The sequence below is a fragment of the Pongo pygmaeus genome, chromosome 17 (assembly GCF_028885625.2).
Source record: "Pongo pygmaeus isolate AG05252 chromosome 17, NHGRI_mPonPyg2-v2.0_pri, whole genome shotgun sequence".
NCBI classification, from domain to species: Eukaryota; Metazoa; Chordata; class Mammalia; order Primates; family Hominidae; genus Pongo; species Pongo pygmaeus.
The window spans coordinates 21,367,654-21,394,517 of record NC_072390.2 but is presented as its reverse complement, the minus strand read 5'-3'; the positions used below and the strand labels follow the sequence as shown (position 1 = coordinate 21,394,517).

The 26,864-nt window shown below is 49.4% G+C and overlaps 1 protein-coding gene across 22 annotated transcripts in view; it reads left to right on the top strand.

Annotated features, from left to right (window-relative positions):
* The window catches only part of LDLRAD4 (low density lipoprotein receptor class A domain containing 4), a 439,373-nt gene that overhangs the window by 389,812 nt on the left and 22,697 nt on the right, over positions 1-26,864 (top strand). For 19 of the 22 annotated variants that reach the window (XM_063653354.1, XM_054461261.2, XM_054461258.2 and 16 more), the window contains one exon: positions 18,248-18,402. In XM_063653354.1, the coding sequence (XP_063509424.1) occupies positions 18,248-18,402 (155 nt within the window). Of the gene's footprint in view, positions 1-8,536; positions 9,954-18,247; positions 18,403-26,864 lie in introns of those variants that run through there. The other 3 variants (XM_054461262.2, XM_054461260.2, XM_054461264.2) reach the window with 3 other exon arrangements.

The following is a 26,864-nucleotide window of genomic DNA, read 5'->3' as shown; positions in this document are numbered from 1 at the left end:
AAAAATCGAAGTAAGTCATCATCAGTCCACTGGCATCCCTTGGTTAGTTTCAGTGGTTGCTACATTTGTTGACTGTTGGCTAATTAATTCTGAGCTTGCTGCCACTGAGCAAAACAATGAGTGGGTGGCTGGGTGGGAGTGTCAGAGTCAGACTGTCCCGGCTCCAACTCCTAGCTGGCCTCTCACCAGCAGTTTGCCCTTGGACAAAAGACTCACCCTCTCTGAGCCTCAGTTTCCCCATCTGTAAAGTGGTAAGAAAAATATGCCTCACAGGGTTGGCGTGAAGATAAGAGATACATAGTGCTTGAAAGTGCTTTGCATATAGCAGTAAATCTTTATGAATGTTTACAAATGCTAACTTTATGCTGCAGAACCATTGAAAAGGTATTTCTAATTCTTTTTTTGTTATTATTTTATTTTACTTTAAGTTCTGGGATACATGTGCTGAATGTGCAGGTTTGTTACATAGGTATACATGTGTCATAGTGGTTTGCTGCACCTGTCAACCCATTATCTAGGTTTTAAGCCCTGTATGTATTAGTTATTTGTCCTATTGCCCTTCCTCCCCTTGCCCCCGCCCCAGCCCCCAACAGGTCCCACTGTGTGATGTTCCCCTTCTTGTGTCCATGTGTTCTCATTGTTCAACTCCCACTTATGAGTGAGAACATGCAGTGTTTGGTTTTCTGTTCCTGTGTTAGTTTGCTGAGGATGATGGTTTCCAGCTTCATCCATGTCCGTGCAAAGGACATGAACTCGTTTTTTTTTATGGCTGCATAGTATTCCATGGTGTATATGTGCCACATTTTCTTTACCTGGTCTATCATTGATGGGTGTTCGGGTTCTTTCCAAGTCTTTGCTATTGTAAGTAATGTTGCAATAAACATACGTGTGCATGTGTCTTTCTAGTAGAATGATCTATAATCCTTTGGGTATATACCCAGTAATGGGACTGCTGGGCCAAATGGTATTTTTGGTTCTAGATCCTTGAGGAATTGTCACACTGTCTTCCACAATGGTTGAACTAATTTACACTCCCACCAACAGTGTAAAAGAAAAAACAACCCCATCAAAAAGTGGATGAAGAATATGAACAGACACTTCTCAAAAGAAGACATTTATGCAGCCAACAAACATATGGGAAAAAAAAAAAGCTCATCATCACTGGTCATTAGAGAAATGCAAATCAAAACCACAATGAGATACCATCTCACGCCAGTTAGAGTGGCGATCAGTATTTCTAATTCTTCAAGTGATCTTTATCTGTGAGAATTTCTGTTGTGAGTGAAGCACCCGCGGTGGGGTAGGCTGTGGAGGGGGAGGCAGTGGGGCACACCGAGAAGCCCTAGGGGTGAGAGCTGGGGCTGGGACCAGGGCTGGGTGAGATGCTAACTGGGCTTAGAGATGACAGATACAGATTCTAGGAGAGCAGAGCCTCCCTTTACCACTCAGAAATTCTTTTCTGAAGCTAATGAGCTCTGAGTAGCCGCTGAGCTACTAACTTACCATACTTGGAGTGGCTGGATGAGAGCTGAAATCTCAGCTGATCACCTCCAATCAAATCCCTGGCCTAGGCTGCCTCTTTTTGGCCATTCAGGACAGCAAAGTTCCAGCCACCTTAGCTTGTCCTATGTAGGTCTCAACTGGTAGCCGATCCTTAAAGCCTGTTTGGTTCCTTAAATAAGCAACTACCTGCAGATGGAACCTATGACGAGCTCAGCCACACAGAAACGCTTATCTGTAGGACTTCACTGAAGGTCCAGTGCATTTCCTCCTAAGGACTGTAAACGCTCAGGTAAATATTTGTCAGATGGATTAATGAACTGAAGACCTTTATAGAGGAAACCTTGAAGAGATATCGTTAGAGTCTCAAGTCCTTGTTGCTACCAACAAACTCTTGTGAAAGTGTTTGGTGTCCCTGCCTTGCTCCATTTTCAAGGCTCCTGCTGCACGCACAGATGCCTCCTAAGCTCTGAGACGTGTTGGTGACTGCACAAAACTCATATTAGACGTGATAGCCATCAGAGTACTTACGTGAAAGATGTGATGTAAAGATGATGAGGGAGGAGAAAGTGCCGAATGCAAATGTTTTTACACTTTCATATTTGTGTGTTCCACAGGCTTCCCTCTCCCATGCCCTTCTGCTATGTGTGCTGCCATTTTCTCTGAATGAAGGGAAAAGAAATATTGGCAGCTCTCAGCTAAAATTCCCAGTGATGGACGTGCTGTCATGCAGCCAGGGTGAGCTGTGTACCAGGGCATGAACCCTGAGTCACGACTTGACCTCGGAACTTCCTTTCTGAAGCACCATCTTCAGGTGGTGCTTAAAAGGAATAAAAACAAAACTCAAGAGCACTGTCTAGTACATCCGCCCAGACAGCCCCTCAGCAGGGGCTGGCAGAGCCCCTGTGCCTGTGTTTAAGCCACACATCCCAAGACAGACTCTACACCATGTCCCCAGACACCCACAGGAGCGCTCATTATGCGTGTGTGTGTGTGTGTGTTAGGTGTGGGCAACGTTTTCAAAGTAAACTTGCATTCATAAAGTCAAAAGTTTTGAAAGTGGTTTTTAAACAGGTTGAACTGTGAGAACATTAAACTGAGTGGGCAAGGAGCTTAATTAAGATCGGCTCCATGGCCGGGTGTGGTGGCTCACACCTGTAATCCCAGAAATCTGAGAAGCCGAAGCGGGTGGGTCGCTTGAAGTCAGGAGTTCCAGGACAGCCTGGCCAACATGGTGAAACCCCATCTCTACTAAAAATACAAAAATTACAAAAATTAGCCCGGCATGTTGGCGCACGCCTGTAATCCCAGCTACTCAGGAAGCTGAGGTGGGAGAATCACTTGAACCCAGGAGGCAGAGGTTGCAGTAATCAGAGATTTCGCCACTGCACTGCAGCCTGGGCAACACAGCAAGACTGCATCAAAAAAAAAAAAAAAAAAGAAAAAAGAAAAGAAAAGATTGGCTCCATTGGCCAAGATGCCCAGTGACAGGGAAGCTAGCCAAACACAGTAAGTGTGTTGAGACACTGGGGAATAGCTGGTGACCGTTAAGTGAAAAAAAAAACGTTGATTTTCTTTTTTTATATATGAAATATTCCTTTTACATCATGTTAAACCCCAAAGCGGGCTATTTATAACCATTTCAAAATGCAAGTATGTCCATTAGCCAAGGAGAGGAGAACTTTTCCAGTTCCATGAAGTTCACCAAAGCCCTAATTTTTTTTTTTTTTTTTTTTTTTTGAGATGGAGTCTCACTCTGTCGCCCAGGCTGGAGTGAAGTGGCCCTATCTCGCCTCATGGCAACCTCCACCTCCCAGTTTCAAGCAATTCTCCTGCCTCAGCCTCCTGAGTAGCTGGGATCACAGGCGTGTGCCACCACACCTGGCTAATTTTTGTATTTTTAGTAGAGACGGGTTTCACCATGTTGACCAGGCTGGTCTTGAACTCCTGACCTCAGGTGATCCGCCCACCTCGGCCTCCCAAAGTGCTAGGATTACAGGCTTGAGCCACCGTGCCTGCCCCACAAAGCCCTAATTTTAAGAAACAGACAGGTACAGTGGCCTACAGCGCTCCTCACTAAGGCCCTGGCTTGAGGGCAAGCCTACCATGTGACTGAGCCTGACCAGGAAGTGCCGGCCCAGGTGGCAAGGAGCCACGGGGCTCCAGGGACAAGGGGCGCTGGTAGCCAGGGAGGGGCGGCTTGAAGTGGTTGCAGCTTCTTTTTTTTTTTTTTTTTTTTTTTTTTTTCTTTTATTATTATTATTATTATACTTTAGGTTTTATGGTACATGTGCGCAATGTGCAGGTAAGTTACATATGTATACATGTGCCATGCTGGTGCGCTGCACCCACCAACTTGTCATCTAGCATTAGGTATATCTCCCAATGCTATCCCTCCCCCCTCCCCCCACCCCACAACAGTCCCCAAAGTGTGATGTTCCCCTTCCTGTGTCCATGTGTTCTCATTGTTCAATTCCCACCTATGAGTGAGAATATGTGGTGTTTGGTTTTTTGTTCTTGCGATAGTTTACTGAGAATGATGATTTCCAGTTTCATCCATGTCCCTACAAAGGACGTGAACTCATCATTTTTTATGGCTGCATAGTATTCCATGGTGTATATGTGCCACATTTTCTTAATCCAGTCTATCATTGCTGGACATTTGGGTTGGTTCCAAGTCTTTGCTATTGTGAATAATGCAGCAATAAACATACGTGTGCATGTGTCTTTATAGCAGCATGATTTATAGTCCTTTGGGTATATACCCAGTAATGGGATGGCTGGGTCGAATGGAATTTCTAGTTCTAGATCCCTGAGGAATCGCCACACTGACTTCCACAAGGGTTGAACTAGTTTACACGCCCACCAACAGTGTAAAAGTGTTCCTATTTCTCCACATCCTCTCCAGCACCTGTTGTTTCCTGACTTTTTAATGATTGCCATTCTAACTGGTGTGAGATGGTATCTCATTGTGGTTTTGATTTGCATTTCTCTGATGGCCAGTGATGGTGAGCATTTTTTCATGTGTTTTTTGGCTGCATAAATGTCTTCTTTTGAGAAGTGTCTGTTCATGTCCTTCGCCCACTTTTTGATGGGGTTGTTTGTTTTTTTCTTGTAAATTTGTTGGAGTTCATTGTAGATTCTGGATATTAGCCCTTTGTCAGATGAGTAGGTTGCGAAAATTTTCTCCCATTTTGTAGGTTGCCTGTTCACTCTGATGGTAGTTTCCTTTGCTGTGCAGAAGCTCTTTAGTTTAATTAGATCCCATTTGTCAATTTTGGCTTTTGTTGCCATTGCTTTTGGTGTTTTAGACATGAAGTCCTTGCCCATGCCTATGTCCTGAATGGTAATGCCTAGGTTTTCTTCTAGGGTTTTTATGGTTTTAGGTCTAACATTTAAGTCTTTAATCCATCTTGAATTGATTTTTGTATAAGGTGTAAGGAAGGGATCCAGTTTCAGCTTTCTACATATGGCTAGCCAGTTTTCCCAGCACCATTTATTAAATAGGGAATCCTTTCCCCATTTCTTGTTTTTGTCAGGTTTGTCAAAGATCAGATACTTGTAGATATGTGGCATTATTTCTGACGGCTCTGTTCTGTTCCATTGATCTATATCTCTGTTTTGGTACCAGTACCATGCTGTTTTGGTTACTGTAGCCTTGTAGTACAGTTTGAAGTCAGGTAGTGTGATGCCTCCAGCTTTGTTCTTTTGGCTTAGGATTGACTTGGCGATGCGGGCTCTTTTTTGGTTCCATATGAACTTTAAAGTAGTTTTTTCCAATTCTGTGAAGAAAGTCATTGGTAGCTTGATGGGGATGGCATTGAATCTGTAAATTACCTTGGGAAGGATGGCCATTTTCATGATATTGATTCTTCCTACCCATGAGCATGGAATGTTCTTCCATTTGTTTGTATCCTCTTTTATTTCCTTGAGCAGTGGTTTGTAGTTCTCCTTGAAGAGGTCTTTCACATCCCTTGTAAGTTGGATTCCTAGGTATTTTATTCTCTTTGAAGCAATTGTGAATGGGAGTTCACTCATGATTTGGCTCTCTGTTTGTCTGTTATTGATGTATAAGAATGCTTGTGATTTTTGCACATTGATTTTGTATCCTGAGACTTTGCTGAAGTTGCTTATCAGCTTAAGGAGATTTTGGGCTGAGACAATGGGGTTTTCTAGATATACTATCATGTCATCTGCAAACAAGGACAATTTGACTTCCTCTTTTCCTAATTGAATACCCTTGATTTCCTTCTCCTGCCTAATTGCCCTGGCCAGAACTTCCAACACTATGTTGAATAGAAGTGGCGAGAGAGGGCATCCCTGTCTTGTGCCAGTTTTCAAAGGGAATGCTTCCAGTTTTTGCCCATTCAGTACGATATTGGCTGTGGGTTTGTCATAAATAGCTCTTATTATTTTGAGATATGTCCCATCAATTCCTAATTTATTGAGAGTTTTTAGCATGAAGGGTTGTTGAATTTTGTCAAAGGCCTTTTCTGCATCTATTGAGATAATCATGTGGTTTTTGTCTTTGGTTCTATTTATATGCTGGATTACATTTATTGATTTGCGTATATTGAACCAGCCTTGCATCCCAGGGATGAAGCCCACTTGATCATGGTGGATAAGCTTTTTGATGTGCTGCTGGATTCTGTTTGCCAGTATCTTATTGAGGATTTTTGCATCAATGTTCATCAAGGATATTGGTCTAAAATTCTCTTTTTTGGTTGTGTCTCTGCCAGGCTTTGGTATCAGGATGATGCTGGCCTCATAAAATGAGTTAGGGAGGATTCCCTCTTTTTCTATTGATTGGAATAGTTTCAGAAGGAATGGTACCAGCTCCTCCTTGTACCTCTGGTAGAATTCGGCTGTGAACCCATCTGGTCCTGGACTTTTTTTGGTTGGTAAGCTATTGATTGTTGCCACAATTTCAGATCCTGTTATTGGTCTATTCAGAGATTCAACTTCTTCCTGGTTTAGTCTTGGGAGGGTGTATGTGTTGAGGAATTTATCCATTTCTTCTAGATTTTCTAGTTTATTTGCATAGAGGAGTTTGTAATATTCTCTGATGGTAGTTTGTATTTCTGTGGGATCGGTGGTGATATCCCCTTTATCATTTTTTATTGCATCTATTTGATTCTTCTCTCTTTTTTTCTTTATTAATCTTGCTAGCGGTCTATCAATTTTGTTGATCCTTTCAAAAAACCAGCTCCTGGATTCATTTATTTTTTGAAGGGTTTTTTGTGTCTCTATTTCCTTCAGTTCTGCTCTGATTTTAGTTATTTCTTGCCTTCTGCTAGCTTTTGAATGTGTTTGCTCTTGCTTTTCTAGTTCTTTTAATTGTGATGTTAGGGTGTCAATTTTGGATCTTTCCTGCTTTCTCTTGTGGGCATTTAGTGCTATAAATTTCCCTCTACACACTGCTTTGAATGCATCCCAGAGATTCTGGTATGTTGTGTCTTTGTTCTCGTTGGTTTCAAAGAACATCTTTATTTCTGCCTTCATTTCGTTATGTACCCAGTAGTCATTCAGGAGCAGGTTGTTCAGTTTCCACGTAGTTGAGCGGTTTTGAGTGAGATTCTTAATCCTGAGTTCTAGCTTGATTGCACTGTGATCTGAGAGACAGTTTGTTACAATTTCTGTTCTTTTACATTTATTGAGGAGATCTTTACTTCCAAGTATATGGTCAATTTTGGAATAGGTGTGGTGTGGTGCTGAAAAAAATGTATATTCTGTTGATTTGGGGTGGAGAGTTCTGTAGATGTCTATTAGGTCTGCTTGGTGCAGAGCTGAGTTCAATTCCTGGGTATCCTTGTTGACTTTCTGTCTCGTTGATCTGTCTAATGTTGACAGTGGGGTGTTAAAGTCTCCCATTATTAATGTGTGGGAGTCTAAGTCTCTTTGTAGGTCACTCAGGACTTGCTTTATGAATCTGGGTGCTCCTGTATTGGGTGCATATATATTTAGGATAGTTAGCTCTTCTTGTTGAATTAATCCCTTTACCATTATGTAATGGCCTTCTTTGTCTCTTTTGATCTTTGTTGGTTTAAAGTCTGTTTTATCAGAGACTAGGATTGCAACCCCTGCCTTTTTTTGTTTTCCATTTGCTTGGTAGATCTTCCTCCATCCTTTTATTTTGAGCCTATGTGTGTCTCTGCACGTGAGATGGGTTTCCTGAATACAGCACACTGATGGGTCTTGAGTCTTTATCCAATTTGCCAGTCTGTGTCTTTTAATTGGAGCATTTAGTCCATTTACATTTAAAGTTAATATTGTTATGTGTGAATCTGATCCTGTCATTATGATGTTAGCTGGATATTTTTCTCGTTAGTTGATGCAGTCTCTTCCTAGTCTCGATGGTCTTTACATTTCGGTATGATTTTGCAGTGGCTGGTACCGGTTGTGCCTTTCCATGTTTAGCGCTTCCTTCAGGAGCTCTTTTAGGGCAGGCCTGGTGGTGCAGCTTCTAATTCTTTCTGAAGCTGCCTCTTCCTGAGGGTGACTCCCTCTTCATTCACCCAGCAGGGTGACTCTGAGAAGTCAGGGAAAGTCTGGCACAGGGAGGGGAGTTCCATTTTTAATTTGGAAATTGCTCAGGAAGAATCATACCATCCGGATTTCCCCGGCGGCTGTATATTAATAAATGGTCACTTTCCTTGCTGAAATTCTCTGGTTTCCTTTTATCCACGTGAAGCTTCTGGAAACTCTTCTGGGTGGTTCTTCTGTTGCTTTTCTGCCCCTGCCCCCAAAAATGAGAACATGAGAAAGTGATGTCTTCTAGCCACGTGGAGGACCCTGCGGTGACATCAGGGCCCAGTCCCTGCTGTCATGCCCCAGGTGACGTGCTGGGCTGACAGCAGGGCCGGCCACTAACGTCACTGTCCTGGCTTCTAATGCTGGTAGTAACCAACATAGTTTAGTTTTGCTTTGACAACTCCTCCTACAGCCAAAACTATTGTTATGGCCCACATGTCATTCCTATTTACCCTAAATAAGGAAAAACAAAGGCTATTCTGGGCTCCGGGCAGTGCTTGTGGCGGGGGTTATTTGCAGCGTTACCAAGGCAGGCTGCCCTTTCCACCACGGCCACCACAGTTTTCTCTGAAAACTGCGACAGACTCAGGGCAGCCTGCCCTGAATTTTCTTCACACAGCCTGGGGGCATCCGAATGCACGGGAGATGTTTTACACTCAGATGAAACAAACTGTTTAGACCTCGGGGAAAAGAGACTGTGCTTGAACAAAATGAACCAGGAGAAAGCGCCCTCCTGAGACATGTCTCTGCTTTCATGTTTCAATTGCCTGGGATTCTTTTCTCTAATTTCTGAACCTTATAAACTAAAACTGCCTAGGAACATTGAGCATCCTGACTTTGAAGGAGTCTCTGTGGTGTTTTTGTGCTACCATACATGGGGAATAATGATGTGAGGCAGAGGGAGAGGGAAGGAATGGGAGAGCCAAGAGGGAAGAGCGAGCCGGGGGGAAAGGAGCACGCGGTGTTTCCTGCTGTGGTTAGGACCTCACCCTTTGCCAGTACAGAGCTCGGCGGCAAGAGCCGCTGGGAGCTGCTCCCATCAGTTAGAGGATGTGAAGAGGGAGCACCAGAAGAGGACAGCCTGCAGCCTGGCTCACAGCCTGAGGGACGCTGTGGGTGCTCCCAGCCGGGCGAGCACGCTCTGGGAGCGGATCTGCAGGGGAGAAGCACGCGAGCCTAACGTGAGCGTCCCGCCTGTCGCGTGTCCTGCCTTGGTAAGCGCTCTCTCCGGTCCTTCCACACTGAAAGCTTCCAGCAGAGATCAAGGGAAGGAGTATTGTGTGAGACTTGCCTATTTCCTCCTTTCTGTCTGGACTGGTTTGATATTTGCCTGTTGAAAAGATTACTGAACGCAGTGTGACAAGATGAGCCGTCTAGCTGCGTTCTGCTTGCCTGTGTGTGTGACACGTCCAGGTGTGAGGCCAAACCTGAGAAGTGCAGACTGCTCACTGATAGACGTTGCTGTAAACAGCAGTGCCCTGGGTGTACAGCTGGTCTCAGGATCGGAGACCCCGGACTTATTCTCTGCTCGGTGACACGGCCGGCTTCCTGCCGCAGAGCTCCTGGTTTCTGTTGATGGCAGTTGATAATTGGTAGCCACCGTCTGCGGTCGGAGCCACAGCATTTGAGTCTAGCACCTGGGGTGGGCCCTGCTGATACAGTAGAGAGAGAGTGAACGAGGCAGACAGAAACACACCCCCCTCTTCCACGCTCACACACTCTCCCACACCCCATGCCAGCTATAACTGCAGCTCTGAGCTGCCTGGAGAGGAGTTTGCCGGAAGCTGAAGGGATGCTTTGAACGTGGGGGGGCTGCGTCACAGTTGGACTCCCACTTGCAGAGGACCTGATTATGTCCAGTGACCACCTGAACAACAGCACACTGAAGGAGGCTCAGTTCAAAGACCTGTTCTTAAAAAAAGGTACATTTCCCAAGAACTGCTATGGATGATGCATGCTCTTTCGGGTTTGCTGTGGTTCTTCTTGGAGTTTGGTCTGAGGACAGAGTTGAGAAGAGGAGAAGCTCTTTCTCAAGAAGTTTCTTTCTACCTAAGAGGGGTCTGTCAACTGAGAACATTTCCGGGTGGGACTCCCTTTAGGAGGATGCATGTCAGGCTTTTTCATCTTCTTTCAAGCCTGGAATTAGTTTGTTCCTGTTGGAGGTATTATGCATGAGTACACAGTTTGTTGCTTTGGAGTTTTGTTTTTTTCAAATGTCTGTATATGAGGCTGAGACCTCCCCTGGAAATGCTGCTACTTGTTAATAGTTCCTTTTTCTTCACCCTCATGAGCTGAAAACTGCATTTTAAAGAAAAGGTATTTCTCAGGATGTGGCTGGTTCATTGAACACTTTCTTAGGTCATCCGTGTAGTGACAGGAGCTATTAGGAAGGAGAACTGTGACTCTGAGAGATGGGAGAGCCAAAGAAAGTGAGAGACAGACAGACTGGCTGTGGGATGAGAGCCTCAGAAGCCACCACTCTCCCCTGTGGAAATGAAGGTTCCATTCCATGTGCAGCTGTGTTTTTTTTCTGATGCACTTTCCTAAATTAATAATGTGGAGGTGGAGGTGAGGGTGGATTTTAAATGAATCCTATAGGGGGAATTATGGCTTATGTATGTATTTTTTTCCATTTATAGCATGGCAGAGGGATAGACTTTTAAAAGGTTTATAATTGCTCTTACTCCTCTGCTGATTTTTTAGAAAATCCTGTCAGTCATCTTTGATCAGAACATATTTAGGTAAATTTCTTTCTGAAGAGATCATGAAACTCTAGATTCTAAAATGCGTGGTGAGAAGTAATTGTAGTGGATGAAGACTTGGGCTTTCATAAAGTGAGGAGATGCCACTCCAGCCGGACAGGCTCATGGAGTCTGCATTCGAGGGATTCCCTAGTCCGTCCAGTCATCACGGGCTGCTGCCCACCTGCCTGTGCCGTCCGAGGCACCTGGCCTTGGGCCGGTATCAGGTAGCCGTGCCTGGGCCACACCTGCCCTCCACGTTCATCTCTCCACCTACAGATCATTGGGACCATTTCCTCATTTTATTATCATGCAAATGTTGTACATAAATACATGGCTATAAACAGGCAGCTCAGAGTAACCAGGAGGCTCTTTTCTCAGTGACAGATCACACCCTCTTAGAGTAGTAATTTTTGAATAATTATTGCAAAATATGAAAACCTTCAGCAAAACTCCAGCACCACTGAAGTCGTCAGGAAGTGTTTGGGAGAATACGTGTCTGTGCTGGATGCTGCTGAAGCAGGTCAGGTCGTTGGGGTCCCTTCCTTCTTAGGGCTTCTCCACCAGCTTCTAAATAGGGAATGCCAACTTTGTGCCAGGCACACACTACCTGCTGAGACACTGTGGATGAACAAGGCGTTGACCCAGGGCTCACTCTGTGGAGGAAGAAGACTGGAGAATGGGTACCACCAAGACAGTGATAAGTGCTGGAACAGGGTTCAGAGCTGCACAGGAAGTCCCCAAAGGTAGTGAACCCATCATCGGGGCTTAGGAAAGAGCTTTTAAAGGAAGATAAAGCCAGCAGGTGACACCAAAACCTGGGTATTTCTGTAGGGTAGCTTTTTTCCCTTTCGTTCTACTTGTTGTACTATACAGTAGAGTAGCCAACCCACCTCCAAGGAAAATAAAATTCAAAATATATAATGTAATCAGTATGATGATAGCTCTTATTGTTTTGCTTCTGTACTTCAAGCTGTGAAGTCATTCTTGTAACACAGGCTGAATTTTCCCCCTCAACCATGGTGTTTAATGAGTGTGAATCTTCATTCAACCATTAAAATCTCCAAGAGTATTTTTATACTAACAGTTCACAAACTTGAGGCAATTATAGTCTAAGTAGATTCCAACTCCTGCCCCCACCCGTCTTCCTGCCACCACCGCCGCCCGGTCTCTGGAGGATCTTGGAAAGAATTTACCAGCCTTTAGGAACATTCAGCACTTTAAAAGTGTCACAGAGCCATAAATAAAGAGTAAGACACCCCTAAGACTGTCATCTCATCACCACACCCGTCTCTGCTGAGGAGGACAGAGACAGGAAGGAAATGCGACAAGTTCACTGTGCAGTAGCCAAGCAGGCCCAGCCACATGTGGGAGGGTGGGACAGGAGAGCGTGCAGGGGAAGGGGCTGCCTGGAGGTAAGGCTCTGTGGCCAGCCAGCCCCGGGTTTGGTGCTCCAGGAGAGGCCAGCACGTAGGGGAGTGAGGTGGGGTGCTGCTGTTGGTAGGGTAGGAAGTGACCACACAGGGTGGGGCCAGGGCTTCGTGGCCAGTGGGCGGCTGTTTCTGTGACATTGCAATGTTCTGCGTGGAACGTTTTCTGGATTCCTGCCAAGGTGTTTACTTGGCCTGGGGAAAGAGAGGAACGCATGAGGGGCCCAGACCTTGCCCCCTGCCCCATGATAGGGTCTCTGAGGGCATACATTACACATCTGGAGCTTAAAAAGAATTAAACTGTAGAAATAGGACTTCAGTGAAGGATAATATATTAGTGGAGGAAAGACCAAATGGAAGATGGTGTTAACCATCCCACAAATAGAAATGAGTGTTATATTAGGAACCTAAGGTGGGACAACCGCACTTCCCCAGAGCTCTTTAAAAATAGCGCAGACACTCATGCCTCTAGTATGATTCAGTTCAGCTCCTCATTGAACCAGGGAAGAGACCGACAGACTTCACACCACTTCTGTTCCTGTAATTCTCCACTGTGCAGCTTGGGATTTCCTGGAGATGTTTCCATAAAAATAGAGAGATGCCATCATCACTGTCGTCACTGTCACTGCTGTACAATAATAAAAGAAGGTGCTAGGATGCCTTCCTGTAAGTTTTAGACTAGATGTATTAAAAAGTATCCGGTATTTCCATTGCAGTGACTCATCTGTTACAGCATCATGAACTACAGCGCCGTAGAAGGGGGATGTGAACATTTGACTTTGGCCTCAACTTCTTTCCTTGTGTGCCCTGCTTTCTAGCACTCTTCTGTGGACATCCGTTACTGTCGAACAAGGAAACTCGACCAGTGGTCTGTGTTCAGAATCCGTGTTAGGCACGTAGCATCTTGGAAGCCCCAAAGCATCCTATTAATTTTCTAAGAATGCTACTATTCCTGCGGGTTTTAATTTTCCAAACTTTCTGTTTTAACAGTTCTTCCAGAATTCATTTTCTTCTTAGCCTCCCCTTTCCAGCCCACTCCTCCTCAACCCCTAAAAACGAAACCCAAACCCCAGGTGTCTTTCCTTTCTGTGGATGCTGGGCTCCACGCACCACAGCCACCTCCCTGCCCTGCCACGTGAAAACAGGCTGTGGGTGTTTCGTGGAATTCTCCTGTTTAAAATGACTGAGAGGGTGTGGGAGGACAGGTGGGGGGGGGGTTGCCACACACCCCCTCGTGAGCTTGAAAGGGGGTCATGGAGGGAGAGGGCATCTCAGTGCAGGGCTCAGGGTCTGGGAATCCTCACACACGTTTCCAAGAACCTGTTCACTGCAGTTTTCACTTTGAGGATCTCCTGGGCCCTGCCTGGGGAGGCTTTGTGGCCCTGAAGAGAGTACAATGCTCATCTTTTCTGTTGCTAGTGTTCTGGCTCCTGTGACTTGAAGACGAGAAGGAGGTCTGTTTCCACTTATGGGTTTTACCCAGAGTCCCCAGAGCAAGGCTCTGCCGCACGTGTGGGCCCTGCACTAGGCCTTGACGCCCTCAGGGGAGGGCTTCGGGAGCACCACGGGCCACCCTTACCTGCAGCCAGGGACCAAGCTGCTGCAGTGAGATGACCAGGCTATGAGGATGGTGGTGTCTGGGACCCAGGTGTCCCTAGGTCTTTGTTGCCTGCAGTAAGAGCTGCCTCTTGTGCCCAGGGCTGAGTGCCTTCATGGCTCAGGCCTCATCAGGCTGCCGCCACCCCAGGGCACCCCACGGGGCCACTCGATTCGATTTGCAGGCTCCTGGGGACAGTGTTCCTGCTCCCACAGCCTCTGAGCATGCCCGCGACCTTGACCTGCCCCAGGCACCATGCCACTAGGGTGCCCATGAACCCCCAGGGCCACTGCTCATCCGTGTGCTGTAGATGCACCTGCCACGGCTGGGCATGACTCATATTTGGAGCCTCAGGGCAACAGCATGGTGCAGGTGTCCCAGCAGGGCAGGGCGGTACCTGTGTGTGGTGGGTTTATAAGAAAGCAGTCCCCTTAAAAAGAAAGATGGTGGGGACTTTACTTTTTTTTTTTTTTTTTAAGAGACAGGGTCTCACTATTTTGCCCAGGCTGATCTTGAACTCCTGGTCTTAAACAGTTCCTCCGTCTTGGTCTCCCAAAGTGCTGAGATTCCAGGCACGCCTGGCCTGGAGTTTAGTTTTACAGAGAGTAATTCCATGCACTGTTTCATACAACTGAGATCTTTCTCATCCTTGCCTGAGTTTTTAAATCAGATATATTCACTCAGAAGATGCACACCTTTCAGTCAATATCACATGTTCCATGTGCTGTGTCAGACCAAAAGAGGAATAAAATCCCGAGCAAATAAAGATCTAACATAAAATTCAAACTCCAAAAATCTTAGGAAAAAAATAAGTTTAGAATATTAAAGAGGACCTTCCCAATCAAACAGGATGTTTAGACACCGTAAAGGAAAAAGAGAGTATTTGATGGCATAAAAATTCATAGCATCTATAGAGAAACTCATGGTGAAGTTTAAAGAAATGACTGGCTAGGGGAAATAGTTGCAACATGTAACAGACAAAGATGTGTAACCATAATATGTAAAGATTTCATATAAATACATAAGAAATAAATGAGAAAACTATAAATACACCAATATGATTATGAAAAAGAGAAACAAATTACCATAACCATAGGGAAAGATCTGAAATTACCAGTAATTGGAGAAATACAAATTAAAATGAGATACATATTTTTGCCCATCAGATTGTCACCAATTAAAAGGGTGAGTCTCCAGGGTGAATGAGGGCATGGGGAACATGCCTTCTTCCTGGGACAGCCTAAACTAATGCAGCCTTTACAAAAGGCAGGTTCTCAGTAGCCATGAGGATGAAAAGTGATTATGCCCTGGGTCCAGAAATGTCACTTTTAGGACACTTTCCTACAAGTATACTGACAAACGTGTGCCAGCCACACACTTGCACATATACACATGCAATTTTGTGGTCATAAGAGAAAAAAGAAAAAAAGCAAGCCACCTGAACAGCCACCAGCTGGAGAAGGCAAATGCCAGTATGTTTGTACTCTGTAACAGACAGGCCAGTGCACGTGTGTTCCTGTTTAAAGAGGTCTGTGATGTATTAAGTGAAAAGTCACAAACAAGATATTTGCACATCGATTCCAATAACTGAAAAAAGGAAAGGCTTTATTTCGTAGCAAACACACACACATGCAACAGAGGCCTGGGCTTTCCCCCGGGACGGAGTGGGGCTTGGTGGAGTCAGGGGCGCTGTGGGTTGGGATGGGAGACTTTACACTGCACTGTTTCCTTCTATATGATTTAAATTTTCAAAAAGTTTTCATTATAATAAAAATCCTTTTCAAATGAAACATAAATATGTAAAAAAATGCCCAGAGACTTGTGAAAACGTAATTTGATTTGCTTTGCTGCAAATGCTTATCTGCATAGCTTTCCATAGTCAAGAACAGATGACCTAGAAAGGTGTCCTCCAAGGGAAGAGTTGATTGATTGCAGGACTTTGTGCTGATCCTTCCCTGTCACCATGATTTTCCTCTATATCCATGTCCATAAAGCAGTGAAGTTCTCTTGTAAAGAAAACATTTGGAAATCCTAGGGCATGCTTTAATTTGTGAATACTCCGCTATTTAACCACAAAATAAAAACAAGGCATTATTCGGGTCACAATAGAAATGTGATGTTATTTCTGCTCACAGGCCATGGGAAGTATGACATGCTTGTTTACCTAGGAACACAGTCTTCGACTTCGGGGTTCAGCCCTCACCACTGTGTTCACTGCCTTTGTCCTGAGCGGAATCTCTCTGCTTCCTTTCATGCTTGTCCCTGGGCTGGTGGCTGACCCCTGCACAGACCTTCAGGGCTGCTGGAGGCGCACTCGGGCACTCTGCAGCCAGTGCAGCCTTATCCTGTTGGCAGTGGCTGTCCTCACAGAGAGCACACCCATGCAGCTGGGCAGAGCCCACCGGGGCCACACATCCCAGCCCCTTCTCTCAGCCTGGGGGTGCTGAGTCGCTCATCAATTCACCTTGTACCAGTGAAGCCACTTAGCTGCCTCCCGTGTCAAGAGGGGCAAAGTAGGGGCTCCGGACTCAGCCTGGGAGATGTCACATGGTGTGTGGGGGTAGGGTCCTGAGAAACACAGGGTCAAGGCCAGAGTGTTCCAGACACAGGAAGGTTATGTGCAGGGGAAGAGTCGAAGACTGTGTTCCTAGGTAAACAAGCATGTCATACTTCCCATGGCCTGTGAGCAGAAATAAGGCCACATTTCCATTGGAACCCAATTGCAAAGGGCCCAAGCCCCTGCTCAAAGACTCAGAGCAATTTCAGTCTTTTCCAGGAAGCCCCCAGCATGAAAATTGTTGATACGCCCTGGGGAGCCTTTCTGTGTGTGTGAGTGGGGGGGCGGGGCCGGGGGGGTGGGGGCGGCACGTGTAAGTGTGGCAGCTCCGATGGACATTTCCTCCCCATAGGAAGTAGACACTCAAACCCCAAGGCTGGGCCAGGCACCAGGCCCCTAGAGTCCCCGCAACTTAGCCGACAGGCCACGGGGAACCCCAGAGCAACAGCACCCCCTTGGCTGGGGCAGGGCCAGCAGGCCTCACTGACTGCCAGCTTTGCGAGCTGCTCAGGGCATGGCCTCTGAGCCTCTGAGCATGGCTTTGCCCGTGTCCACAGGGAACGGTGATGTTCCCACCAGCCTGGCCTCTCCCTGCCTGCGGGGGCAGGGGACACTTGTCAGGTCCACCTGCTCTCTGCACAGCTCAGCCACCGGCCTCCTACACACTCTGCTCTCCATTCTCAAGATGCCAGCCCCTCTCCTATAGGCCCCAGTGTCCCACTGCCCTCCACTCCCACCCTCAGTCCCTAGGGTGTGGGGGTCTGAGGGTGGAAGTGGAGGGCCTTGCTGAAGGGTAGGACATGGGGATCCAGAGAACCCCTCGTCCAGCCTCACCCTCAGTTCCCAGGGTGTGGCCAGCAGACGCACACAGTCGTAGCTACTGGGGAGGCACCACCTGATCTCTGCCTGCATCACCCCACGTGTGAGCGGATACACTGACAGATATGCCTCCCCACCGGCCGGGGCCTGAGCCCTGCTGCAGCCCATGTACGTGCGTGCATGTGTGTGCATGTGTGCTGTGAGCCCAGGGCAGCACAGTTGATGGCTTCTCTCCTCTTATTCCTGCCTCCTCCAGATTCCTGCACTGTCTTCCTCTTAGCATCCCTGAGCCCCTTGTTCTGAATTTACATCACTGCACGGTCAGTCACTTCCTTCCAGCGTGGGGGACAAGGAGTGAAGCAGGCGGCAGAGCCATGGGCTGGAAGAGGGGAGCAGAAAGTGGCTCCAGGCCGCCCGTGAGCCCTCGACCCGCTTCCTCTCCCAAAACAGGGGTCTCGCTCACCTGCTTCCAGCTGCCGGCCCAATGTGCTGTGACTGGAAGTCACTCTGTGTTGCTGGACTCACATGTGAAGTGTGTGTCAATGGCATTTAGGGAATCTTTGCGGTGGTGGTGTCAGAAACCCAGGGGAGACCTGACCACTCCTGAAGTGCTGTGCCTGAAGGCCTGGAAACAATGCAGATGTGTTTCCTAACTCACCTGCAGAGCCACAGCCTCCGAGGGAAGGGGCTGAAGTTGATTTTTCCTTTCAAGTATGGGTCCCTAGGGGAATTGCTTTGAGAGACTCCACTCAGCCATAAAGACGGGTTTAACTTTTCTAGAGCGGTGACATTGGAGAAATAGCTTCAGTTTGTGGAGACTTTCTCAGCTCCCTGTGGTGGGGCATGGCACAGGCTTCCCGCTCCCCACGGCTGGTTTGCACAGCCTCCCGACTGTGCCGTGGTGTCTCCTTCCCTAAAGTGGGACAGTCGTTTCTGTGTCCTGCGGGCCTCTGAGGACCAGATGTGTGTGAGAGGCCTTCAGGGCCTGCTGGCTGGGGTGGTGGCGGTGCCTGGAGAATGGGTTGGTGGCCGGAGGGGCCAGGTGGCTAACCACTCTGCTCTTCCGTGGCAGCGGAGCTGGAGTTCGCCCAAATCATCATCATCGTCGTGGTGGTCACGGTGATGGTGGTGGTTATCGTCTGCCTGCTGAACCACTACAAAGTCTCCACACGGTCCTTCATCAACCGCCCGAGCCAGAGCCGGAGGCGGGAGGACGGGCTGCCGCAGGTGAGTACCCCGGCCGCCCCGGCTCCAGAGTCAGGCAGCGGCAAGAGGCTTAGGAGCCCATCAGGGTTCAGAGGCCGGGAGTGCTTTCAGTTGACATGTAACAAACGTGGCGAAGCGCACCTCATACGTGTTCCACTTAGTGAGTCCCCACAAACTGAACACACCAGTGTGACCAGCACCCAGTGAAGAAACAGACACGGCAGTCCCCCCAGAAGCCTGCGTGGCCCCTCCCAGGCCTCCCCTGGATCTTTGCTGCCCGACATGGCTTTGCCAGCTTCTGAGCTGTGCACCAACGGGACCGGCCCTGGGTGGTCCCTCGTGCCTGGCTCCTCTGGCTTGGCAGTGCACTTGTGAGATTCATTGTGTTGTAAAATCCTGTCCTGAGCTGGGTCCTGGAGGTGCTGCGGGGACAAATGACGTGCTCATCGTCACTAAACGTGCCGGCAGCACATGGGTGCCATGAGCTGGAGGACGCCCGGAGCTTGAGGCCGCGGGAGCTTCCTGGGGATCGGCGGTGGGGTTGTCGGCGGTGGGCTTGTCAGCGGTGGGCTTGTTGGCGGTGGGTTGTGGTGGGTGGGGTTGTGGAGGGTGGGGTTGTCGGTGGTGGACACTCAGCCAAACTGCACTATGATCAAACTTGAGAGACCAGGAGCTGCTGTCCCAAGCCTGTTTTACAGGCTGTGGTTTTGATGGCTTCCAGCCAGAGGGTTAGGAGCGGTGAGTTCAGCGAGTATATAAATCCTTGGCTTCTGTGGTGGGCAGCGAGGCTGAGTCCCCACAGTGTCGAGCCCTGCGGTTTGCTGAGCACAGGAGCGGGTCCTTACGGAGCATCCCTCTTCAGGAACAGGGCTGTGCAGTTCCGGCCCCCGCCCTGACTTACGGAGCCTGTCCAGGGTATGGGGTGCAGCTGTCCAGGTGGGTTTCCTGGGGTGGCCGCTGGCTCTGGGACCCCTGGGACCCCTCTCAGGAGGGCAGGCTCACACTTCACTAGGATCATTGGCGCAGCCATCCATATGGGCAGAGCTGAGGTTTGCTGTCTGCTCTGCAGCTCCTGCAGGTAGTGGGGAGAGGAAAGGGTGGGTGCTACCAAGTGCTACCTTCAGACCGTGGTGAGGGCTAGACGGGGCAGCCTCGGGGAGGAGATGGGATGCCAGGGGAAGGCGTGCACCCTTGACAGCCCTTTCCTCCTCTTGCCCCCTGCATCCTCTCTTGCCCCTTCTGTCCTCTCTCTGGATGCCCAGTTCAGTCCACAAGTCCCTCTGGCCCTGCTGTGTTACTTTCCTCGAGCCTCGACAGCATCCCGGGGTCCTTTGTCTGGTGTCCACAGAGCTGCGCCATCCAGACGCACTGAACGCTTTGGCATCCTGATGCCTGTAGATTGTTGGACAGAGGGAGGACTAATTCTTCTGAAGTTCTAAACACACCGTGTATGGGATTCACCTGTGTTTTGAGAGAGGACAGGGAGAAAATCTCATCACAGCAGCAGTTTCAGAACTGCAGAAGGCTCAGGCATCGCTGCTTTGCCTTAATGTATTACGGGCTGTGAACGCCACCCCTGGACTTGGTGGAAACAAGCACAGCGTTCCTTGGCCTTCCCTCCAGGAGCTGCAGAACGCTCGGGGTCTCTGCGCAGGAACACGGGGAGTTTTCTGTCCCCTGCCTGGGCGCTCCCCAGTCTTCCTCCCAGACTTGCCCCGGCATTGGCTTCTCTCTCCCTAATGTGGGTCAGGCAGCTCCTTGCTCTGTTCCTGGTGCAGACCCAGCCCCGCTTGCTGTCCCTGTTCATAGCACCTTGTGTCCTGAACACCAGCACACTGGCCACACCCTTACCAACCAAGAGGCCCAGCAAAAAAAGCAAAAAGTGTCAAAAAAGTGTCTTCTGTGTCATGTGGCGGCAGGTTTGTGTGATGCCCTTTCCCGGGAAGCGCCGGCTGCCCCACCAGCAGAGCCTCCCTTCCCTGAAATCAGGAAGGTGACAAAGCGACGTTCAGAGGTCCCTTCAGGGCTGCATGCTGTGTGGCAGGTGAAGACATTCGGCAGCCAGTGAATTGTGTCCACAGAGGTCCACATCCCTGTCTGGGCCTCGTTTTGTTAATGTGCACATGCAGTGTTCCCCCTGAGAGCTCTGTTCTGGAGCTGAGCTGGGGCTTGCAGAGATCCGGCTGCACGCAGCGTGGGTTTGAGGTCCTGAGCTGCTATGCTATTTCTCCTTTTTTTCTGAGTAACCTGGAACTGGGAGCTGTCCCTCCTCGAGGTGTGGCTGTTCCTCCTACGGCTTCAGCATAGCTTAGCAAAGGACTCTGTGTGATGTTTCATAAAACACAAGATGCATTCCAGCACGATGACCAGAGGCAGCTCGGCCCAGGCCCTTGCTCCACTTCCCGATCTGGTCTATTAGCCAAGTTGATGGTTCCCCAAAAGAGAAAAGAGTGGCAGCTGACGAGGAAGAAACCTCCATTCTCTCCTGGACACAGACTCAGGCCTCGCTAATACTATGGGTGTGGCCATGCTGTCCATTTCCCTCTCTCTGCCCTGAGGGTCCCCTAACCCAGGTCCTCTCCACCCAGGAATGCCCCCACGCAGCCAGGCTTCCTGCCTCCTAATTCCCTACTTCTAACTTCTTTTAAGAAATGCCTGTTCCCCGTATACAGTATTAGGGGAGCGATCTGATTCATTTACACTCAGCTCAGGAGTCTCAATCAGGGCTGATTCTGCCCAATGTCTAGGGGACATTTGCAGTGTCTGGCATCATAAGGGGGAATCCTACAATGTGTCCTACAGTACGCGGGCGGCCCTGCAACAAAGACTCATCTGTACAGTGCGTCCTACAGTGCACGGGCAGTCCCGCAACAAAGACTCATCTGAGTGGATGTGAGCAGTGCTGAGGCAGAGGAGCCGGCCCCACCAGGTGCTGAGCACTGCCGGACCCAGGGGCACTTCACTGGTAAAAGAGGCTGCCTGTTACCATGAGGGGGTCTCTCTAGGCTGGCTCTGAGGCATCCACAGAGCGGAGAGCTCTTCCCAGCAGTACGAGTTTGGGGTCTGGTCTGGGACTCTGCCTTGGGAACAGTTTCCCCAGTGACTCCTGCCTCCTCTGTCATCCAGCCATTCAGTGGACACTCCCCAGGAGCCAGGCACTGAGTAGGAGGGGGAAACAGTGGCCATGCCCCGCCCCCGCCACCAGCAGCACCTGCAGTGCCCTGGCGGAGGCCAAGACCCCGCTGCCATTCTCTCCATCTTCCTGGGGGAGGCTAGGGGTCTGGCTGGCCGATTGTGCCTTTGGGATGGGGGAGTGTCAGGTGTGGGAGCTGTAGGAGGTGTTTGGGGCAGGTATGAGGACCTGCGTCTCCTCCGTCCCCATGCCCGGCCTGGCCCATGTGCAGTTGGCGAGGGCAATTCCAAGTTCCCCGCCTTCCCCATCCCTAGGTGACCGCCTGTGTCAGAAAGCCCCCTCACAAGGGGCTTGGAAGGGGATGGGAAGGCATGGCTGGCTGGTCAGCATGGCAGGGACAGCCCTGTGCCCCCTGGCAGAGCCTGGCAGTCCTCTGCCCCCTGGGATCCCTGTGCTGCTGTTTGGGCCTGTGCTCCGGGGCAAGGCGGCTGGGGAGGATGAGTGTGTCTGGGCAGATGCTGCCGTCCTCATGGCTTCTTTCCAGTTATCAGAGCCCCTGCAAGCCCCTAAGCACCTCTTCCTTTCTCAGCACCAATGTCCCAGGCCTTTCTCCTGCAGCACCCGAGGCCCTGGGAGTCCAGGCCCTGGCGGCGGCTCAGGACCCTCCAGTCAGCAGCTGGGGGTGGTTGCTCCTCCTGTCCCCTTTGTGGAGTGCAGCCTCATTAGGAGCCTGTGCATTGTTGGGGAGCCTCCTGTGACGGCCTGTTAGTAGAGACCCACCCCAGGGCTCCGTGAGCACGTTAGAAAATGATGTTCTATTTAAACCTGGTGCGAGAAGGGCTGGGCATCGAATTAACCAACTTCTAGGTGATTAGGCTTCACACTCTGATTAAACTTACTGTTACGTCTTTCTGCTGGAAGCCTGAAGAGTGGAGGTGGAAACATAGCTTGGGGCAATAGGATGGGAGTGAGTTTTGGTTTTGAGGAGGAGGATGAATGGGCCAGCAGCCTTACTTGGTTGAGGAAGCTTCCCACCCTGCTGTGAGCGGCCCCTCGCCTCCTCTATAGGTTTTCCACTTTGACCACAAGGAAGGGCCAGACCAAGGTTAACCAGACAGCATCGCGGTGGCCCTGGCTTCCCTGCTTCTTGCGGAGAGTCCCCTTCTGAGAAGTGGTGACTGCCCCGCTGCCTTCTCTGGCCCCTTCCTGAGGGAGTGCCCAGCTCAGCCAGTCTGGTCCCTGTCCCATAGGGTGTGCTCCTGTGCAGGTGCAGGTGAGGAGCCGGAGCCGGCGCCCTCCTACCCCCGCCAGAGGCCTCCTCCCCCTGCCAGCACCCTCCTCCCCCCACCAGAGCCCTCCTCCCGCTGCCAGCATGCTCCTCCCCCTGCCAGCACCCTCCTCCCCCCACCAGCACCCTCCTCCCCTCAGCCGGCACCCTCCTCCCCCCGCCAGAGCCCTCCTCACCCCGCCAGCACCCTCCTCCCCCCACCAGAGCCCTCCTCCCCCCACCAGAGCCCTCCTCCCTCCACCAGCAACCTCCTCCCCTCCACCAGCATCCTCCTGACACTGGCACCTTCCTCCCATGTCCCTTGGTCTGGGACAATGCATGCTGCATGAATGTGATGGGTGTCCCCAAGCCAGTCAGCCTTTGTCGCCATGCGGTAGACACTGTGTGTCCCAGGGGGGCCCAAGGAATGGATGTTACTGGGCCTGAATGTGGTGGAAGTAGTGATTTCTGGATGAAAATGAAAACTAGCAACCCAGGTGTAAATTACATCACAGACAAACAAATGCTTACATCATGGCAGATAGCAGCGGCGGGTCCGGATCTGAATCCTTGTGCATTCTTGCTGAGGTAGCCTGAGCTTGGTTTCTTTGGAGCCTGGTTTGTGTGACTTCTGAGCATTGAGACTGTCTAGATTTCTTTTCATTATCTTAGACCACTCAGTAATGGGAAAGCAGTAAAGGGGCATGAATATTCTAGACACAGCCCGGAGAACTGTTTGAACAAGTTGCTGGAACATTTCTTGCTGGAGCTGGGGGAGCCCGGGTGACCTTTTCTGACTGCCAGCAGCCTGGCCCAGAGGGTCCAGCCTGGCCTGTGTGGACAGCCCAGGGGTAGGGGATGGCATGCAGGCAGAAGGGTCTGTCCATCAGTGGATGGAAGGAGAGGCAGGAGAGGGACAGGGACCTTTACCCAGATTGAAGCCTATGAAATTGTTAACATTCAGCCATTTTGACCTATAGAAACAGCAATTTCAATTTTAAAAATTAACAAAAGGAATCACGTCATGCATCTCTTCATTACCAACTCCTACAGGGATTAAATGGGTTGTGAAAATCCAGGTGCCCATTGTTCATAGCCAGGAGGAACAGCCAGGCCCCACCCAGCACAGCTGGGCACCTTCAGCTCCCTGGGGTTGACACTGGGAGGGACCCTGGCTGTTGCTGAGGAGGACAAGCACTTGGTGGCTGTCAGCCCTCTTGATGCAGAAACTCATGTTCCTCAGATCCACAGTGCCCTGACATGGGGTGAGCTCTCCCCACAAGTCCCTCTCTGCAGAAGCCACAGAGTTAGCCTAGAGCATGGCTGTGTACGTGGTTTGCCCCACATGGTGTTCGAACCTAAGTTGATCTAGCTTTTAAAAATTGGGGCTGGGTGCGGTGGCTCACGCCTATAATCTCAGCACTTTGGGAGGCCGAGGTGGGCAGATCACTTGAGGTCAGGAGTTTGAGACCAGCCCAGCCAACATGGTGAAACCTTGTCTCTACTCAAAAATACAAAAGTTAGCCAGGTGTGGTGGCATGCGCCTATAATCTCAGCTACTTGGGAGGCTGAAGCAGGAGAATCTGGAGGCAGAGGTTGCAGTGAGCTGAGATCACGCCATTGCACTCCAGCCTGGCTGACAGAGGGAGACGCCATCTCAAAAATAAAAAAATAAAAAATAAAAATTGTGAGATTTCACATGAAAATTGGAATTTACATCTTCTCTTGAAAAAGCAGCCTATGGGGCCACACCCTGAGGCTGGGGCTGTGAGGTGGCTGCCATGGAGCGGGCCTGTGCTGCCCAGGCTGTCACCCGTCTCTTGCTGGGGACCCTTCAGCGACGGGCAGCAGCATTGCCATCTGTGGGTTTGCACGTGGGGGTTGTTTTTCAGAGAAAATGTTCTTCTGCACTCAGGCTTCTATCACAAGGCTGAAGACCAAGATAGACTGAGAGGGCCACTGGTTCCCAGAAAAATGGGTGAGAAGGTCCTTGTGGAAGTAAAGACTGTTCCTGCCTGGTTAGGAGTTCAGACACGTGTCTGGGTCCACAGTGCTGTGCGTGTCCTGTGCCCAGCCTGACATGGTCACTCGTGGCCACTGCTGTCCAGTCATCTCCCCAGGCAAGGCCCTCCTCTGTGACTAAAGCTTGTAGCCAGAGGGACAGAGGTGGCCATGGGCTCCCTGCTTTCTGAGGCTCGGCCCTGCACCAGCAGCCTCTCTGCTGGCCTTGGGAGCAGCGGCCAGAGGGCAGACGGTCCTGGGCAGGTGTCTGACAGCCAGGAGCCCGCGGTGCTGGGGCTCAGAACTCATGGTGAGGGGACCTCTGGGTGTGCCATATGTGGCGAGTGCCTTTCTCTACCTGGGCAGTGTCCCTCCACCCTCCCCTGCAGACAGGGGCTCTGAGGTGGGCCCCAGGCTCAGGGGTGTTTGAGAAACCCACAGGCAGTGTCCTGGGATCCCTCGGAGGGCACAGGGAGCAGGGGTTTCAGCGCCACTGTTCATTCCCACTGCAGCTGGAGTGCTGGCTCCCTGTGCCCTGCTGCTCTCACTCCTGCCCACCTCATACATTTAGAAAAGCATGTGGAAAACGATGGAAAGGAATGATTTTCAGTAAGGCTTGAAGGAGTGGACTAAAGGGCTTACTGATGCAGTTGTACTCGGTCTGCCTCTGACACTCCAGACTAAAGAAAAGAGCCACAGGCTTCCTCTGGCATCGTTGTGGGGATGAACCGCAGGGGACCGTTTCCCTGCAGGCAAGGCAGACCCTGCTGCACCACAGACCAGATGTGTGTGTTTGTCGGTTGGCCAATGACAACTCTCTGTTATTGCATTTCACGGAAACTGCATTTCCAAGAGCTCAGGGTCCGGCGGGTTGGCCACACTGTGTCTGTCTGAGTGAGCAAGGACTTCCAATTATCAGGCTGCCCAGGTGGTCATTTGAAAGGTTTTGCCCTTTGCCATGTCTAATTGAAGCATTAGAGGATAGACAATTTCACATCACCTCGAAATGAGAACATCTCCCTTCAATTAAGGGAAACAGGAGGCCAAGCGGCCAGGCAGAAACTGCATAAGGATGCTGGACCCCAGGTCCACGCAGATTCCCACCTGAAACACAGTGGACAGAGCTTTGGAAGAGTCAATGCTTATCTTTAAAGCGACAGTGTCTCAAATAGTCCTTCTACTGATGTTGGCACTGCTCAGAACGTTTAGGAATTACCTTCAGGTTTTGGGGTTATTTTTAAGTGACAAGATCTCACTTTGTTGCACAGGCTGGAGTATAGTGGCATGATCATAACTCACTGCAGCCTTGAACATTTAGGCTCAACTGATCCCCCTGCCTCAGCCTCCTGTGTAGCTGTGACTATAGGCACCCACAACCATGCCTGGCTAATTTTTAAATTTTTTGTAGAGACAAGTTCTCACTGTGTTGCCCAGGCTGGTCTTGAACTCCTTGGCTCAAGCGATCTTCCCACTTCAGCCTCCCAAAGTGCTGGGATTACAGGCCTGAGCCACTGCACCTGACTGGGTTGTTTTTATTTGTTTGTTTGTTTTTTTAATCAAGGGAGATTTTTTAAAAGCTTCTCCACAATGGCAAATCTTCCTTTGCAAAGATCAAATAGGAAAACTATTTGCTCTTTGGGGATAGATTTGATTTTTGGTACCAGCCAAAATCCGTTTAGAGTTAAATCTTGTTCATTATATGGGTGATCAAACCAAATGATACAATTTTGGTGCAAAGACAAGCACGACTCAATTAGTGAGATTGACGTCCGAGTTACAAACTGATCTGTAGAGAATAGTCAGGAAGGACCCACAGCAAACTGACAGCTGTGCCTGGGAAGGAAGTAAGGACAAAGGAACCCTGGTCTGTGAAGTAAAACTTTTATGGTAAGAATGTATTCATGTATTACCTTTGCAATTACAAAACATCCTCTGATCATGTAAACTGAGGCTGAAGGCAGTAATGTTCTGGGCATCTATAGACTCCCAGAGTAATTCATTTGAACATGGTTTCTATGGTGGCTAAAATAATAATTTTAAATAAAATGTATGAACATTTTTATCGACAAATTTATAGTAATC